Source organism: Phallusia mammillata, chromosome 7 (genome assembly GCF_965637545.1).
Source record: "Phallusia mammillata chromosome 7, kaPhaMamm4.hap1.1, whole genome shotgun sequence".
In the NCBI taxonomy this organism is placed as follows: domain Eukaryota; kingdom Metazoa; phylum Chordata; class Ascidiacea; order Phlebobranchia; family Ascidiidae; genus Phallusia; species Phallusia mammillata.
Window position 1 is genome coordinate 2,858,002 of NC_137258.1, and position 19,372 is coordinate 2,877,373.

General features: G+C 38.3%; 2 protein-coding genes across 5 annotated transcripts; one reads left to right on the plus strand and one right to left on the minus strand.

The window, feature by feature from the left end:
* Window positions 1-1,348: 1,348 nt before the first annotated feature.
* Window positions 1,349-11,811, plus strand: LOC145237297 (HEAT repeat-containing protein 4-like). The gene is made up of 16 exons (XM_080100103.1): window positions 1,349-2,301; window positions 2,663-2,864; window positions 3,226-3,369; window positions 3,850-4,011; window positions 4,220-4,414; window positions 4,773-4,913; window positions 5,509-5,712; window positions 6,103-6,254; window positions 6,930-7,085; window positions 7,603-7,781; window positions 8,305-8,444; window positions 9,795-9,984; window positions 10,786-10,948; window positions 11,305-11,413; window positions 11,472-11,549; window positions 11,648-11,811. The coding sequence occupies exons 1-16, from the start codon at window positions 1,543-1,545 to the stop codon at window positions 11,749-11,751; spliced, it is 3,078 nt and encodes a 1,025-aa protein (XP_079956229.1). The 5' UTR covers window positions 1,349-1,542; the 3' UTR covers window positions 11,752-11,811.
* Window positions 11,812-13,316: 1,505 nt separating this feature from the next.
* Window positions 13,317-19,344, minus strand: LOC145237303 (hexokinase-2-like). 4 transcript variants are annotated; one of them, XM_080100109.1, is made up of 12 exons: window positions 19,183-19,344; window positions 18,941-19,103; window positions 18,707-18,867; window positions 18,521-18,640; window positions 18,358-18,453; window positions 18,057-18,156; window positions 17,257-17,440; window positions 17,040-17,198; window positions 16,830-16,865; window positions 16,347-16,483; window positions 14,254-14,495; window positions 13,317-14,000 (listed from the first exon to the last, which is right to left on the minus strand). In XM_080100109.1, exons 1-12 carry the CDS (start codon window positions 19,228-19,230, stop codon window positions 13,983-13,985), a joined length of 1,464 nt encoding a protein of 487 aa, XP_079956235.1. In that variant the 5' UTR covers window positions 19,231-19,344; the 3' UTR covers window positions 13,317-13,982. The 4 variants fall into 4 exon arrangements, with proteins under 4 accessions (XP_079956235.1, XP_079956236.1, XP_079956238.1 ...); XM_080100110.1 differs by lacking the exon at window positions 18,057-18,156 and adding an exon at window positions 17,638-17,737 and having other exon boundaries at window positions 19,183-19,310; XM_080100112.1 differs by lacking the exons at window positions 16,830-16,865; window positions 18,057-18,156 and adding an exon at window positions 17,638-17,737 and having other exon boundaries at window positions 19,183-19,310.
* Between the last annotated feature and the right edge of the window lie 28 nt (window positions 19,345-19,372).

Here is a 19,372-nt window from a genome sequence, read left to right on the forward strand (position 1 = left end):
CCGGCTGATTACGCCTTAATAGGTCATTGTCATTCTGCCAGAACAGAAAGGAAAAAAGAAAATTCAGTAGGCCTTGAGATCACTGGTCTGCATCGAGCCATCGACGCTTCAGGGCTGATCCCAGTATGAATATATTCATCCTAAACAAACTAAGTGGAATTGTTCATCCAATGTTAAACAATGAAAAAAATTCTCTCATAAAAATTACTTTTACATTAAAACCAACGTGATTTGCTGCGTCACATCATGAAACGTTATGTGGGTAAGGTAACCATAGTTATACGTGGAAATATGCTGAGTAAGAAATCTTACGAGCGTTTGTGCATTATGTTTTGGTAATTGGGCTTTATTTGATAACTGCTTGTGGTTGTGCGCGATATCCAAGTGTATTTGAAGTTACGGAGTGTTTAGTAGTCTACACCAGGGCGCTTCAACCGGGATTCCGCGGAACCCTAGGGCTCCATACTATCCTTACAGGGGTTCCGTGATCTTTAAGCACTGCACAGGGGTTCTCAGCGGTTCGGTGTACAAATTCAAACGGAAATGTAACATAACAATATCATTGTTGCAAACAACAACGTTTGCCTGTACAATCTAATTAACTTTGGTTGCACCATTGATCAATTGTGACGTAATAAACACAGCTTTGATACACTCTCGCAAAATTGTGAGATAAATGTAGAACAAACCGTTACAAGTAACATGTCAATGCGTTTCAGTGAATCGTTTAATTACAGTCAACTTATATTGTGTACTTGGGGTGTGTTAGGTAAAAATGCATGTTTTTTCTTTGATGTAGCCTTATTGTATTACATTCATTAAAATTATTTTATTGGGGTTCCGCAAAGTTTGACAAAACACTTTGAGGGTTCTGTGCCACTAAAAAGGTTGAAGAGCACTGGTCTAGACGTTAGTTCTCTCTGCCCTAATTCGGTCAAACAAATGAACTTAAAGGTGAAAAATGTTCAGTGATAATTTTGCTGAAAAATACTTTCACTAACAGAGAGTATTGTAAAAGCATATAGAGCGAATAAATGATAAGCTGTAGACAGTGCACACTGTTTCGACCTATAAGCTCTCATGAGGCCAGTTTCATCTGTGCTGTATGTCCAGTTGTGGCATCGCACAGACTAGGTGATGCATGGGGTTGTACCCTGTGCTCCCAACAAACTGGAGTGCCGTTGAATGGCTACACTAGCCAATGCGGCCGATCTCTCGTCACCAGCTGCACTGATGAGACCTTATAGGTCGAAACAGTGTGCACTGTCTGCAGAGAGTATTGTCATATAAAACTTTATCTAGCATTCAATAGACATGCAGGTTCAAAAAGGTTAGGTATTTACTTTGTTAAGGGAGCTTTACTGTAAATGCACAAGTGGTTGACTGTGCACTTGCAAACCAGTCACACTGTTAAAATGCGGCAATAATGCCAGATTTTTGGCATTGTTATGCTTATTTGACCATAGTCTATGCATGTGCTTTTGGCCGCCAGGTGCATAAATAAATCACAGTTAAGTTTGATGCCGCTATGTGAAAACTATCATGGAAAAACGGCCACTTGAGGTGCCAGTGTTTTTCCCCAGTGCATCTCGTGTTAAAATCCCATTTGTAGGAGATGACACCCGGCATGTGAAAGTTGGAAAACCTGAATTAAATCCAGTATCTAACCCGCTAAAGAAACACCAGAGCTATGTTGGGAATCGTATGATCAAAGCAGTTAGCCATGACTTTGTGTTCACCAAAGATGTGGTAAAAGAAAGATGTGCACATGCATTACCGTATGATGAGGAAGAGATTCAGACGATCTATGACTGCTCAGATGTTATTCCTCCCTCTGTACTCAGCACAACATCTGGTGGAAGGTTTGACACTCGGGGGTACAATCGTAAAATTCCTGGCCACATTAAAAAACTTAGGTCTCCACGAGCAGCAGAAATGAGACAGAAGACAACTACTGTTACTGAACGCTGTGGTGAAATGCCACCATCGAAAACATTGTCAGTGAAAAGTGCTGAGCGTAGAAAATCACAAGAGCGGCCTGCTGTAAGACAGTTTTTCATAACTGAAGGAGGACAATCACCAAGAGTTGTTCCAATGTCTGCTGGCGATGTACCAAGTAGTCAGCGCTCACAGCAGAAACCAGGAAAGTGGGATGAATATGTGATTGGAAAATTGAGTAAAGATACAGCACGATGGATAGTGTTTGATAACATTGAGTCTGGAAACCAGAAGGAGCGTCTTAATAACCTCGTGCGGCAAAAATTTGGAAAAGTTAGCAACATTAATTTGGTCAGAGAAGAGGTAAGTCCTATTTTGAAGTTCTTGTACTGGCATGCAGACTCTAATTGCATTATGTAGCACATTTGTAATTCATTTGATTAGTTTTCTTGTGTAAAACTGTTCAAAATAAAGTAAACTGTATCAGTAACCAAGCATTCACCACCATATGGCGTAGGCTAGAAAAAAGGGCCATTTAAACCCACAGCAGGAGTCTTTCCAGGACTCATGCTCAGTTGGTAGCGCTCATGATTTCTACAAGAGTATGCCATGATCATTGGTGTACATCGACACTTTAGGGCTGATCTCAGCTATTCATCTATGTCCACTAGTTTTAAAAGTAATCTTTACATGCGAATTCATATTCGCTAAATATTTGTTTTAGGCAGAAGATAACAACCTTGAAGAGTTGGAAAAGAAAAAAGAAGAGGAACGGAAAAAGGCTCGCCAGGAAAAAAGAGAGCGTAGGAGATTGGAAAAAGAATTGAAGTTAAGATCCGATCAAGTTCTGCAACAAACTGTTGCTCAATATTATCGACTTCCAAGATTTCTTAAACAGGAACGAAATAAAGTTACATGTCATACTGGTGGGTCTCTTGTTAAACTTATTTTACGAGAAAGGGATCCTTTAGAAAAACTTTAAACTGTTTTTTTTTAATGTCACAATAAAGAAAAGCATAAAACCCCATCTGTTCCTTGCCTTACTTTTGACATTACATACTTCATCATTAAATATGTATTTAACGTTACCAATAACGGGTCAATGACCTGGTGGCCTATGCTTGGCCTTTAATTGACCTGTCATGCAACTATACTTTTTTGCGTGTTACTCTTTTTTTAAAGCGTGACAAATAAATGATTAATTGATTGATTGATATTTTTTGTTGTATGTTTTTGGTGAATACAAAGTTTTTTTAATGCGAAGTATTTTTAAATTTAAACTTGCAGATAAAGTGAACCAAAGTGCGCAGAACCTGCAGGTAAAACACATGGAAGCACCACCTCCAAAGAAAATGGAGGATTTTCTTAACCCAGCCGCCGGTCAATTCATAAACGCCACTGAAAATGCTTTTGAGCAACAGCTGTATACAAGTAAAAATATTCTTTGACTTCACATTTTAAAAAAATACATTGTATGTGGTTTCAGGGTAATAGTTGTTGAGGAAAGTGACAAGACACAATTGATATTTTTTATGCTTCATTAATGTTGTTATTCTTTATCTGTCAGTAATTTTAATGTTACAATTTGAATGCATATTTACTTGATCCCTTGTTATGTACACATATTTTCATACTCACTCAATATTATATTATCCTAATTTTGAATCAGCAACTCATTTTTTCAAAATTTTGTTTCATAAGTAATTTAGCCATATGGATTTGTTTGTCACAATTTCATCCTTGGTGTTTTGCTGCTTAAAATAAATTGAATTTTAACTTAAATTTGATCAATCGCACCAGATTTTACAAAGAATTAACAACATATGTCTAAGATATGTAGTGCTCAGAAAATATATAATAAATGGTTACAATCCATGTGTACAGCAAAACTAAAATCACTAATCATTTCAGATCAAGCAAAACCTGTGTTTCAACAAACCTTGGACAAAAGTAGAATTATCATGGACGATTTTTCGGAATATCAAAGCAACATACAACCAGTTTTTCCTCCTTCAAATCAATACTGGTCTCAAACTGATTTAAAGCACAAAAAGAAACCATCCAACAGGCCAGGTATGTTACAAAACTCTGTAATGCTAATGTTTGAATTAAAATTTTGTTGTTTTTATAGATTTTGGTTTCGATTAACTCCAGCACAGATATAAATTGGCAACTGGCAACTACAGCAGTCTCTTGTTTTGTAAAATACCCTTTTCATGTCATAGAATTTGAAAAAAATTAGGAAATATCAGCTTTAAAATAAGATTAACTTTGTAAACAGGAAAGATCACAAAAGGACTGCAGAGATGGAGGGGACTTCCCCAACCTGCAGATTTTACTTCGGAACGTGGCCTCAACCCTCCTCGAAGCGAGTTTGCCAAGATCGAGGACTTGGACCTTCCACAGAGTGCCAACATGCTGGACAATGCACCGATGATTCACATCATTGAGGAATGGCGATCAAAATGGAAGCTTGGTATATCAATTATGTTTTTTTAACTATGCAAGGCAGATTTTTCAAGTTGCAGTTCTGATGTAATGCTGTATTTTTCTGGCTTGTGCTTTTAAGATTTTTTTTCTGTGATGACTTGAATCTGTGTTGGTATGCAGCAAATAATGTATTACACAAACATGGCATTGTACCTCCTTGTAGGCATATGCGTGGAAATAAAATGTGTGGCCTTTCAAATTTTATTTTTGCAGACAAATCTGCTTTTTTATTCAACTAACCGGATTAGGCAACTATCAAGTTAATTTTCCTAACAAATTGCTGTGGTTCAAATTTACCATCCTTATGCAATTAAACGGATTGGTCGTTAATTGAATCTTTACAGCCGGACGTTGGCAGGAAGTGACGTTGGCCGACGTAATAATTGACCTTGAAAACATCCACGATCACTTAAGACTTGGAGCAGTAACAGCTTGCTCAATGGCTGCCTTGCACAGAATACCAGTGGCTGATCTCACCACACTGGGTAAGATGATATATTGGTAATGTTTCTTATTTTGTAAAGCCAGTTGCGATAAAATGGCAATGTGGACAAACTCCAAAATTGTCTGAGCTATTATGACGTCACAAAAGGTAAAGATCTGCTAAAGGTACCTAGGTTTTAAGTGTTGAACGCCTAAAACTAGCCACAATTGAGAAAGAAAAAAATTACAGTAAATCTTAAAACAATTGATTCCTTAAGCTGCAGGCAGTACACACTGTTCCGACCTATAACTGTTTGGGTCGTATAGGCTAGTGTAGCGATCCAACGGCACTCCAGTTTGTTGGGAGTAACAGGGTAAAAACCTATGCCTTACCTATTCTGTTGGATGCCACAACTGGGCATACACCACAGAGTAAACTGCATACAATGGCCAAGCAACTGTCTGGGAACCTAAGTAAAGTGGGCTCAATGTTACAGTATCAATTGTAAAAGCAACAAACAAGTAAACGTCTGCAGCTTATCATCTATTGGCTCAGTGCTTTTACAATTGATACAACTGTCGTTTAACTTTTTATTTTTAATTCACTACAAACAATCTTTTTATGTGACAAGAATGTTGGAAAACCTTTTCTTTTAGCGGTTCTACCGATGCTTGACCCATCAGCAGCGCCCTCTGGTGATTCTGACCAGGGTCATCTTCCTGAAGTGCTGAAAACGAAAGTTCGAGAACGATTGCGCGATAGGAACGGGCGTGTTAGACTCGCAGCAGCCATGTGTCTTTATTCGCTCTCTGAATGTACAGATGAAGTGCGACAGATTCTAGAACACAATTTGGAAAACGGTACGACTGATAGTGCTTGCATCATATTTGGTTCATTTTTGTTTTCAATTCTTGTGTAAAGGTGAAGAAACCAATTCATTGTAACTGTTTGTTTCATTTTTGTCCTCGGTGATCGGGCAACGCTTAAATTAGTTGTGCCCACAATCCGTCAAGCAGTCTGTTTAATTGCAAGTCCGTTAAATCATTTTTGTTTGATTTTTTCTAATGTGGATTTGTTACCTTAGTTTAACCCATAGGCATTCACTGGGTCGAAGAAGTGCTGCCTAGTGTTCTTGCTCAGGGAAACTCTTGTGGCCCAGACAGGTTTAGAACCCACAAACTTGTGAACTTTAGGGTTACCCAAAAAAGCTTTATAATGGCGGCAATTAGGTGACTAAACTATTCTTTTAGGAGTCCCTACAGATCGGATGGCCTGTGCTCAATGTCTGGCACTCAACGGCAGCACAGATGCGAAAGTGATCCAGCTACTGATCCGAATGTTGCTAGAGACAGATCAAAATGCACAAGCAACTGCTCTGCTAGCCCACGTCAGCCAAAACACGGTAGGGCCTGTCAATAAGACCGGTAAATTAAAGAAGTAGAATGTTTTATTATGCGACGCTTGTTTCGCACCTTTTTTATCATTCTTTTACGTGACTCAAGTGGATATAAACGGGTGTAACTGATGTGACCCTTCATATCACTGATGATGGCATGAGCATTTGCCGAAACGTTTGAAATATAAAGCATGTCGCTTTTTACGTCTATTTAGGGCTTTATTTTCATCATTAAACTTATGCATTTTTTGTTTCGGGTGATGTGTACTATGGGCATCATTCTTACGTCCTCAAACGTTAGGAATCGGGCAACACTGTCATTGTTGTGTTTGGCCGATCGAGCACAAATGTTATGGTGTCACACATGTATGACGTCACTGCCTTATGGCGTCACGCATGTTTGGCATCATTGTCTTTTGCGATGTTAGCACATTTAAAATGTTTACGAACAAGCTCCATTCATTTTCTTGGCATACCTCAGCACTGTTTTATGTCTGATACTGATTTACCCACTTGCTTCAATGCATTTGTAATCCACACAGAACAACCCGAACATGACCAAATGTTACGTTTGTCGTGTGTTTTTTTGCAACCTAAATTGGTCTCGCAAATTTAAAGTGTACAAACTTAACCACTAATTGAACATTTTTTGCTAATTTTTGTGTTTCTTTATTTTTAAAGCGACTGGTACATTCGCTTCTTGCCGAGCAGTTGAATAGTTGCAACTGGAAGGACAAAGTGGCCACTTGCGGCGTGCTTTCACAGCTTTCTGGCAATATTAACAGGGATCTCGTCCATAAACTCTCTAACCTGATGTGGGAAGATTGGAACTCAGAGGTCAGTAGCATTGCAAGGGGGACAGATATAGGCTGAGAGCCACTGGTTTAATATGAGTAGTGCTACTAACACAGGAACTCGCAATACGCCGGTTTGGGAATTTCTGGAAATTTGCTGATTCAGCACTTATTGTCACCATAAACGCCTATACTCCGTCGCGCCACCTACCAGAAATTCCCAAACGGTGGTGTTGTGAGTTCCTGCGTTAGTAGCTCTACCTTTAATATGGGCCTTTTTTTCTATCGAACTGAAATAAATTGATGCTATTGTTACAAAAGAAAGTTTTAGACCAAAAACATGGAAAAAAAGACTAGCATTTCAAACAGCCATGAGTAAGTCGAAATTTGCACTTAATTCATGACAAGTATTTTCGAAATGTTGGAAAGACGTTCCCCGTCGACGGGTGTTAGTTAAGTACCAGTGGTCTACCTTTTTTTGGTGCATGTGATGAAAAACTCCATTGTGCCAAAATTTTCCGCTGCTTTCAACTAATTTATCCAACGAAACTACATTTTAGGTGAGAACCGCCGCATCACGTGTTCTGGGTCACACAGGTCACGGCCGTGACGTACATTTCGATCTTCGCGAGAAACTTGCGCGTGGGAACGAGCGGGTTCGAACCGACGTCCTCAGGAAGATCGCCCACCTCGGGATCATGACTGCCACCTTGCTGCCGGAATTCCTTAAATGTTTTAGGTGCGTGGTGGCGCCATTGTACACTGACTGTGCTGCTCACTAGTTTGTACAAATTTAAAGGCGCTTGATTAATGTACAGGTGTGAAAAACCTGCACCCCTGGTTTCGAATCCCGTTGTTATTGGGTATGCAAAACGAAATGAGAGCTTCTGTTTGCATACTGTTCCTTTAAAGAACAGGAAAATAACAATGAAATAGCTATCGTCAAGCCAAGCAAAATCTTTAGTTTTTCATAGCGTATTTTTTCAGATTCAGATACACAGACTTAAAAACTAGTTTAATCAAAAACATGACTGCCAAATACCTTGTGTATAGAATATATCTTACATACGTTTCAACAATAACTGTTGTAATCATTAGTGCAAGTTGTAAACTGTGCTTAACCAGTATATATCACCAAATCGGACACAAGTGGCGATTGTTGTGCATTCCTAAAGCTTAATACTCTTTTTACGTTTAAAATTTTATCATTTTAACCTTGACATCATTGATCGGTTACGTAGCATGAAATTGCATTTTTACAGTGCCGAGTATGTATCGGTTCGACTTGAGACATGTCGTACAGCCGCTAAGCTTCAAATTGCTGACGAGAAGGTTGTAAACGAACTGGTAAGACTCACCCAGTTTGACCCAGCTTGGAAAATCAAAGCCTATGCAATTAAAGGTAAAGTTACGCTTATCTGTACAAGACCATGTTTGATCAGATAAGTATAAATCTATTTGAATAAGAAGGATTATCTGTTTCAAGAAGGAGTATGTAAATATGTGTGTTTCAACAACACAAACTAGTAAGATATACAAACTCCAAACTTGCATTTCATTAGAAGCCAAAATGCTCATCTATACATCTTTACGTGTTCTGTGCATTTTGTATGTTAACTTTCATTCTTTACATTTCTTGCGATGCCATCGTTAAAAACAAATATTTGTCATTTTCTCAAGCACTTTGGGTAGGCATATTAAACGCCTTATAATCTCAGAAACTGCAGTAGGATACGGTAAAGTAGAGGCTCTCACACCAGCCAAATGACAATTTCCGTGGCAAGTTCAAGAACAGTAGTAACTAAACAGGCTGGTTCAGTTTTGTGTGAAATTAGAGGAAAGGTTAAGACAAATAAATTATTTAAACGAAAATATAAACCAGTCAAACAAAATTAAAGTTAATCTGAATTACGAATATCAGATTTTTCTTTAGGTATAAATTACCACTATGTAAGGGTTACCATACCGTCCTTATTTCTAAGATTGTCATTATTTTGAAGGGCTGTGTCTTAGAAAAATGTATTGTCCTTATTTCTAAAATATGTCCTTGTTTTTTTGACTTGAGTCCTTATTTTGTCTTATTTTCAACAATTACAAAACCCTGCTACAAGTAGAAGTAAACCTAAACCCGAGCTGTCGTACGATGCCTTAAGTATTTTCTAGGAACAAGGAGTTGCTGAAACAGAATGTTTCTGGCAAAAAAATATGGCATGTGATATGCCATTGCTTGTAGAACAGCGGTTCCCAAACTTTTTCATATTTTTTTCAAAACGGTCCCTTTGCCATTATTTTGAGGGCTCGCGGTCCTTGAGCCTAAATATGTATTTCATAAAAACGAAAGTTGATTTCAGGATTTTAGCTAGTTATGCAAAATTGCGCATAAAAGTCATCCAAACACAGCTTGTGACATCACAGACAAGACAAATGCACTGCAATTGTGCGCGAACAATTACATTTTTGTTAGTTGTCATTCAATAAAGGCTATTGTTAAGCAATGGAGACAGTTGATTCTCGATTCTACTTTGATTTAAACTTATTCAGTGGCACAAACTGACGCCAAATAAGATTATAGAATTACTTCAACCTTTTCGCGGTCCCCCCAAAATGGCCTCACGGACCCCTAAAGGACCGCGGACCCCAGTTTGGGAACCGCTGCTGCAGAAAGAATTGTAAAAAATGTTTGTATGGTATGAAAATTTAATTTTTCGATTGTCCTTATTTTGGGGTCCAAATAAATCCTGTTTGTATGAAGCTATTGGCCACATCCAAGTTTGGAACGAAAAAATTGAGAGCGTTCTCGTGTGGGCATTACGCTTCGAAGATGAGGCTGGTGTGAGACTAGAGGCGTGTGTTTCACTTCGCAAGCTTCAATGTCAATCAACCGAAGTTGTCCGTGTTCTCCAGGATCGTGTACTTGTTGAACCGGACCAAGCTGTCAAGGAGTAAGTAGAGTAAATGTTGTGCACACTAAAAACAATTGTTTTAGTCAACTATAATTAATAGAGTGGGTTCAGGGACACTTTTGCTATCAAAGTATTTTTTCAACATGACCTTTTTGTTACTACATAGAAATTCCATCTTCAAGTCTAGTTAAAAATAACTTCCAGTCAGTATTTTTTCGCAGGTCTCTACAGTTGCATTGTGCAGATTTAATGAGGCATGGGTTTTTAGCCTGTTACTACCAACAAACTGTAATGCCGTTAGATGACAACACTAGTATATCCGGCTAATGTCTTGTTACCAGCTACACTGATGAGACCTTATAGGTTCAAACAGTGTGCACCAGAGTTGTAAACGGGCCTGAAATTGGAGCCCGAACCCGGCCCGAACCCGAATCGTGTTTGAGAAGCCCGTTTAGACCCGAAAGTTTGATTGACAGGTCTTTACATTAAAGCTTTAGGAAAGACAAAGACAACCAACACAATAGTCAATTGGTCTTGAACAAGGCGTTTTCGAGCTGTTTGACATTAGGTCAGGCTCAGCAACTGGCTACTAAGTTAGTTAAATTTATCAAAAAAAAAAAATCGCTGACACAGAGTGTAAAGTCAGCCCCGAATCAAACCCGTTTTATGAAGAAGCCCGAACACGGCCCGAACCCGAACCTGTCCCAACTTGCAACTCTGGTGTGCACTATCTGAAACCTACTTATTACGTGTCTAGTGTTTGTTACTACGGGTTCATCAGTAACTAGTTTTTGCACATTTGACGACTCGTTCACTGTTTGTTTGTTCGTTTCTTTGCAGAGAAGTTAAAAAGGCGCTGAGTGCTTGTGGTATGAGCGGTCCCGAGGACAACATGGAAATGATAAAACAGATTAAGTCAGAAGTTCGAAGATTGTGTAAGAAGAGCGTGGTCGCTGCGAAAGTACTCATGTATGAAAATGAGCTGGATAAGTTTGAACGAAAGGTGAGCGAATTTACCTGTTTCACCTGTTTCCTTGGAAACTCGAAATGTGCATATTTTTGAGGATAAATTCTTAATAAACGCATTTTTCAATTGTTTGGTACTGTGCTGTAAGTGCCTTTTGTGCACCCATTTACATAGATCCACTGTTAGTAAATCCTAGGTATTTTATAACTCTTTCATACACACTTTTGTAAGTTTTTGAATTGCATTTCTGCATGTCATTGAAAATGTAAATTTCTTTTAAGTTAGATTTGAAATACTGGTTATATTTTTAAATTAAACTCAAAACACAAGAAAGGTCGTTAAAACCCCCACAAGTGTATTAAGTTCTAACCTTACATCTACTTACATGTTAGGCACAATATATCGGCGAACTGATTGATGACGTAACATCGAATGACGAAACAGACGATGATGACGTAGAAAATGAAATCGCCGATGCGTTACGACAATCCAAGACACCAGGTTGGAGAAAAAAACTGATTGTCTTTAACGCACACATCATATGTATTTTTTGTTGCAGACGAACAAAGAAAAGATTCCGTCACAAGAACACCGAGCATTACTTTAACGCCTTGTGTAGAAAGACCAGTAACAACAGGTACAGAAAATTAGAAATACAAAGGGAAAAAGCCCAGGAGTACAAAAACGCGATGCTTGTGTTTGCAAAATAAATGTTTCTTTTTTATGTGATTTCAGGTACACCACGCATAGAAACAATAGCTGAGGAAGAAGTGCTGCTCTCAGCGCCACCCACCGGCCGTTCTAATAATAGTATTTCTCCCGATGGAGGTCGCACTTGAGACCATCTATGAGTCTTTTGCAATACCTACTACGATACACACGTTAAGCGTCAAAATAAACATATTTAAAATCATAACATCTAACAGATTTGGCCTGTCCCAAGGTTTAAATAGAGTTGGGCAAACCGTTTGCGCCTCGGACTAGTGCAGTGGTTCCCAAACTTTTTCATATTTTTTTCAAAACGGTCCCTTTGCCATTATTTCGAGGGCTCGCGGTCCTTACGCCTAAATGTGTATTTCATAAAAACGAAAGTTGATTGCAGGATTTTAGCTAGTGATTCAAAATTGCGCATAACAATCATCCAAACACAACATGTGACATCACAAACAGGACAAAAACATTACGATTGTGCGCGAACAATTGCATTTTTGATAGTTGTCATTCAATAAAGGCCATTATTTAGCAATGGAGACAGTCGATTCTCAATTCTACTTTGATTTAAACTTGACAAACTGACGCCAAATAAGATTATAAAATTAGTTAAACCGCTTCGCGGTCCCCGCAAAATTGCCTCACGGACCCCTAAAGGACCGCGGACCCCAGTTTGGGAACCGCTGGACTAGTGTGTTTCAAGCGTGATTTTGTGGATTTACAATAACATAACGAATCTTTGGTGGTCACCATGACCTTATCCTAGTAAAATGCATGTGATTGTTTTAACGCGTAAAGGTGCCCTCGGGGTGGTATAAACCAATGGCATAATTATATAGTGTTCATACTTACAGCCTACATAATATAGTGATACAGATGGGGCCTGGCAACAAATTCCTTACGGGCTGACATTTGCCTATCCTTGGGTGATTGGATTTCATATCAAATGGGCGTAAATTGGGCGTGGTCATTGAGCGACGCCCATACCCGCCAACTTATGTAACTCATAGTTTGAAAGGTAAAACAATCTCCAATGTGTTGGATGTGAAAAGTTATTGGTCGACCGCACGCGAATATTTCAAGCCTCGTATTATTCACTCCGCTATCAGCTTTCAAAACAACACACATTGTTACTACAGCTCTAATGTATGGGGGTTGCTATTTTAAGCCGCACACAACAGGAATCGATTGTATAAGCATCCTTATATTTATCATTTACGCTAAACAGCGTCTACGATTTCGGTGAACGCGAATTTTTCGTGGGTGTAAACAGGACAACTGGGTTGAATGAATTGAAATCCGTGTCCCACCAGTGCTGCAGTCGGCAAGGGTCTAATCAGTAATATATATATTTAACATTACAGTATTATAGAAATTAGGGTTTAGGGTTATCTTGATGTACCTTGTTTCTAACTCGATTTTTGACACTAACCGGTTACAAGATATGCCAACCGGCAACTAATTATGTAACTTTGAAACTTTTTCTTTCAAAATGTATTTTTGCCCCCAAATCGGCTAATACAGTTTTTTTTTTATTGGTATGTTCCCATTAAGCATATGTATAAAAATACGGTTGCCGGCGTTTGTAAGCTTTTTTGCGGGGATTAGAACATGTTGTTGATAATCAGGATTTTGTCCATATATAGTTGAATTTTATATGGTAACTTAACAAACAAAATTGACATCTGTACCATGCGATAACATTTCATATTTATTTACTTGAAATGAAACAAAAACAATAAATAGCAATTCATGAAAAATATCAAAAAACTAAAGTCGTTAAGTTATAAGTAGTAAGTACCGTAAGTATTTTTCGACACAGGACAATACCTGCTTAAAAGATACAGGAAAAAAGACAAAAATAAAAAGCGACAATGCAGAAAGAAACAATGGTTTTGAAACTTGCCGTTTGTCCGAAACTGATTTGCTTTAAACGTTGAAAAAGCTACTTTTGAAAGTGATTGAAACATGCAATTCAAAATTGGCGCTTTTTGTGTCCATTCAATTTCCATTTTAGGTAAATAAAAGACGAAAGTACAGTTCTAACACAGCTAATGTGTACAGCAAGTATTGTGCGCCAACAACGTATAAATAAACACGTACACGTATGAAGCTACCTTTACAAATACATGCGCGTACATATATTGCCTATTTCAAACGGTAACAACTAGAAAAGATCTTTCACAAAAAAACGGCATTTCATGTTTAAAAGTTACAAAATCAAGTGCGAATGCGCATAACTGTTTACTTTGTCGCGTTAAACTCTGGGCTCTGACCGACAAATCGCTGCTCTGACAAAAAGCGGCGACCGTCTTCGTTGGTTGGTGACGTCATTGCGTGACGTGGGTGCCTTGATCGCTTAGTAGCCGTTAACGACCTGTTAAAAATAGTTTTATTTTGCAAGGTGTAAACAGTTATACATTTGTATGAAAGCCTGTTTAAATATAGTGTTGATCGAAATGTTATTCCAGAAAGTTACACTTGCGATAAATAAGAATTTAATACTTTTGAAACACTGATGTCCAAAGTTATTGCCAAATGAGGAACAATATTTAATCTTACGAACGGTTTGTATCAGCTAATGTTTGTCAAATAGTCTTTCTTAAGCAATATGCTGAATATTTACACACCTGTCTCTGTAGCCGATGAGCAACAGCAGTTATAAGTGCGGCTCCTTTACCGCTTCCATCATACGATAGCGCAAAGTCCACGTTAACGCCTGATTCCTTGCAAAGTAGTTTCACTTTTTCGTTCATCAGGTTGCTGAAGGTTGGATGTTTCTTGTACACTGTACCGTCAACCCCGACAGTGATGCTTAAATCGTCCTTTTCAGGGTGGTTGGCCTTGATTTTTCGCGCAACAGCTGCTACACCTGGAGTAAAAGAAAACACAGGTTACATTTATGTCCACAGCGTTTATGCCCGTGTACTAACGGGGAATTATTTTAAACAAATACACAGTTAAATAGAAATTACTGGATTTTTGTGCATTTTTGAGAGTTTTTCATTAAAAACGTGACGCGTTGTAAGACATTCTGACGTCATACAAGGTTTAACACATCTGTGTCAAAACCAAACTGTGAAATTTCCACAATTTTATGGCTTTAAGCTTGCTAAGAAACGTATTTGGCGTAAATTGTTTTCGTACACTTGTTTTGTCCGTGAGGCAGGCCGAAAAATCAAATTCTCAATACGCAAGGCGGCAGAATTAGCTCTCCATAAGCACGCAACGACCTTGGAAGGCTGCGTAAACAGAGTTGAAAGAGGTTCAGCACTTCAGCGTATACCGAGATTACAGGACATTCCCCCGAGGCATACGGAATACCAGCACGTCGCAATGACCCAGCGGTCTCGAGAACTTTCGTCGTTGTTACGTCATATGCATTCCAGCCGTGACGTCACGAGCTATTTCTTGGTGTGTCAAAGTCCGCCAATGTGACTAGTGACGTTGTGATGTTGCAATATGACGTCATCAGTGACAACACAGGTTAAATCCAGATTCGACTTTAGACTTTGGTCTTATTTTGATTTAATTTTTGTTTCACATTTTTTTAGCGGATGCCAAATTTGAGGAAAAAGTTTTTTTGGCCACGGCTAAATTTAGAAAACTGCCGAAGTTATTTCGGCGCAAAAAACGCAAAATCATGTCGACGTGGCGAAATTTGCTGGAATGCGCACACACTGGCGAAAATCTCGCCTGTCCGCTCAAATAATCAGCAGTGGGTGCGTCGCGGCTCGACCAATAGGATCGCGAGGCGAACGGAGGTGTGTCCCGTAGTTTGGGGGGCGGAAACAATGACGCGTTCTTAACTGGTGAGTCAGGACGCGGCTCCGCTGGGAGTTACCAGGTAAGCGAGGTTAACGCGAAATAACAAAATGCTTTTACGAAGGATGGTGAAATGTTTACAATGCTATTGTCCACGCATGTTTCAACTGTGGATTTTCAATGTAGCACTTTGCAATACACGTACCTTAGTGAAGAATTGTTATAATAAACACTAGGGCGCAAATGTAACTATTATATCAATTAATCTCATACGAAAACACGTCGTTAAGTACAAAGCTGGCTGTTATATGCTTGTGCTTAAGGCACTTTAAAAGCACATCGTTTGGATCGGTATGTTGACAAATAAATTCGTGTTCCGTTGAAATAAGATAATCACGGTTTTCGCAAATTCAACCATCGCTGGCCTGTGATAACTGGAAAACGGCAGTTTCAATTAAATTCACCACAAACTAAACAAAGCAAGCGACTATGCCCTCCCGATTTTCCGGTTTTCGATCGCACTTTTACAACAAACAAAGCCGGCTTTCTCAGTAGCTATCGCAGTACGTGGCAAAAGCGAAATTACCGGATCGACCGGTCGGTTTAGAAGCGGAATGAAGGGCGTGTCAGGCGCGACCAATCACAATGCAGGACGGCGGGGGCGTGAGTCGAACATTAAACATTGATTGCTGTAGCTGTATAATGCATGAGTTTCGATAACAAAACGATGAGGCTTAGTACATTCCAGTCTCTGGACAAGTTACCAAATTTAGGCTTCACCAACAGTACTACTTAAACAGGTTTGTCAAATGCTTGTGTGAACGTAGGTACATTATCCAAGAAAAGCATATAGAACAACAGGCCATTTGTTTGTATAGCACATCATTTGTATCCATGTATTAAACATAGTATGGGCATTTTAATGACTATGTGTACCCAACAGTTAAATTATGTTTACCTGCAGCACATAGATGGGCCGCTCGCTTCGAGACAGCTTCACAAACTCGAATAACAACCTCGCAGTCTGCCCGAATAGCTCCTATGTCCAAAGAAGCCAAAATGTTTTGAACTGCTGTCATGCCGCCAGGCACAGCACTACAAGACAAAAACCTAGTTCACCAAAATTGTTACATTCATACTATTTATGGCAGTTACGCATAGTTGCAATACATCACTCATCATGTAATTACAAAATATTAATTTGCATGATTCAGATATTTAAGTTTGTTGGTGCAGACTAAAATGTTACAATTTTAACCACCATACTACACCCAATTTATTGCATGCAATGATGAATTTAATGTAATTATTCATAATTTTTGAATTGTTTTATGCTGAGCCACACCAGTGTTAATAACAATCTACTTTGACAATACTATAGATAAAAAATTCATGCACTTTTTTGTCATGCAGTGATTAGTGATTTAAAAGAAAAACTTACTTAAGATCACACTTTTTCGAAGAGACTTTGGCAAAACTATCAAGAGCAACAAAAAAAAGGTTTACAAAATGAGCAATGAAAAATTTCATCACAACGTAACACATGTGGCATGCATATTATTAGCACTTGATTTGAGAATGCCAAACTATGCATTGTCTGTTAACAAACAGCTACGGAATAACACCAAATTTAAATGACAATATAATTCACCTTTCGATTTGTGAGACATATGACGTTTCGAACTTTCCTGCAGTAAAAAGGTGTGAATCATGGCTCAACCCCCCAAAGATAACTCCATCTTTTGTAAGTTGACATAATACGAGGCGAACAATTTCACCCATGTACATTCCACTGATCATTTTTTCATACCTGAAATGTTATTGTTTTAAAATCAGCTACTCAAAAGTGATGGTCAAGGAATACTTACAATTGTTTGCCCCGGTTAAGTGAGTGTTCGTCCACATGTTGGTCATACTCATTTCTGTATTCATCAAGTGTGCCATCATCTCCGAAAGCTCCCCATTCCATGTTAATACACATGTCACCATCATCACTTTCAAGCAGTTCGATGTTGGACGTCTTCTCCATATAGCAGGCATTTGAACCAGTACCTAAAAAGAATTCACATGTTAGGACACAATGTTAATATTAAATCAAAATTTAAAACAAGCATTTATTTAATGGTTTATCTTAAACCAAAAAATGAAGTGATATTCTACTAATAAAAAAGTCATGCAAAAGCAAGAAAAATTTAAAAAGAGAAAAAAAGAACATGCAAATTAAAGAAATTTAACAATTACAAATTTACCAACTATGAGGCCCACTGCACATTTGTCATGGTCAAATGAACATGACATCATAGTTCCAACTGTGTCATTCACTACTGCGATAATGTCAACATCAATATCCTGGAATTAAGTTATTTATCAGTGACCGTTTTTAAAATGCAAGATTCAGGCTTTGCTCCCAGCAATATTAGTGGCAAAAAGTTTTTAAAAAGTTTCGAATCTTCAAAAAAGTGTGACAGTACAGCATTTCCAGCATACACCCAACAAAAAGAAAAATGCATCGCACATATTAGTCAAGAAGAACATGATTTTGCAATCAGAAGGTATGTTAGTGCAGCAAACAAATGATTTCTTGATTGTAGTTGTGACTCAATCATAGACATCACCACCACCAATCACACAAGCACACCACTCTAAACTATAGGGCCACCATTCGTACCAACTATTAATCCAACTTTGCATTGAGGATAGGTATGAGCACACGACATCAACGTTCCCACAGTATCATTAACAACAGCGACAATGTCGCATTGGAATTCCTGAGATACAATTTACAACATAAAGTAAAAATGTTCTGATATTCAGCACATTAAAGCCACATAAATTATTTCTGGGAGCAAAATCAAATAATATTTTACAAAGCAAAAAAGTACAATGTACATTTATTATCATCATGTATTTCTATCAATAATTGTTTTACTCTATTTTGAGATTTTTTAACCATATAAAAGCAAACTTACCCCTCTGCGGTCAATGGCTTCTCGCAACATTTTCACAATGTCTTGGCCAACAACACCAGAAGCAGTAAAACCTTTAGTCCAAGTGATGAGGGTGCCCTGTAACAGTACACATTGATAAAAGGGTGGCTAAAGACCAAACAAAAGCAAATGTAACACAACTTACATGATCAAGGCCCTCTTGTTTGCAGGGAAATGAAAATGTAAATCCAACTGGTAGTTTTTGATCAAGGAGGTTCAGTTTTCTTAGGAAATCAGCCATGCAAGAGGCAATATGATCGAAGAGCTAAAGAATAACCAACATATTTATTTTATATTTTTGCCTCCAAAAGAGATGTTTGTAGAAACTTACTGCTGTGCCTGAGCCTGTGATGACATCCTCCGGCATTTTGTAGATTTGGCTGTCCATTTCGATGTTGGGTTTGCTGTTTTTTGCATCTGGTTCATTTATTTTTACGAGCAGCACTCTAAAGTTGGTGCCTCCGAGGTCAAGCGCAAGGAATGAACCACGCTCTTAACACAAGCAAAGTTGTACATCAATTTTCATTCAATAATCTTTAACATTAATTGTTCCTCAAGTACCAACCTGTTCCATCAGGTAATGCTTTTACAAATGAAGGAATCATTTTCACTTTTGCTTCAGCATTTGTGTCTTTTCCAAGACCTTTCTTCATTTCATCCATTAGTTTCAACATAATGCTGTTCAGTTGTTCATCACTTAGGTTGATTTTTGCTTCGACCTCTTTGACCTTTAAATAAATGTTTGGATAGTAAATGTTATTTTAAACCTTTACATTTAAAGCAAAAGTCGTAAAATAGATTACTAACCTTTTGGTCAATTGCTGGGGATACGGCGGTATGTTTGCTGCAAGACATCGTACTTTTTGATGTATGAAACAATGAGTAGATAACAGTAGTAAGATAAAAGTAGTTTCGCGGACTTCTGTACGCTTTGAAAAATGCTATGACAAGTTGTACCGGGTCGCCCTGTATTTATACACTCGCTTACTACCGATTG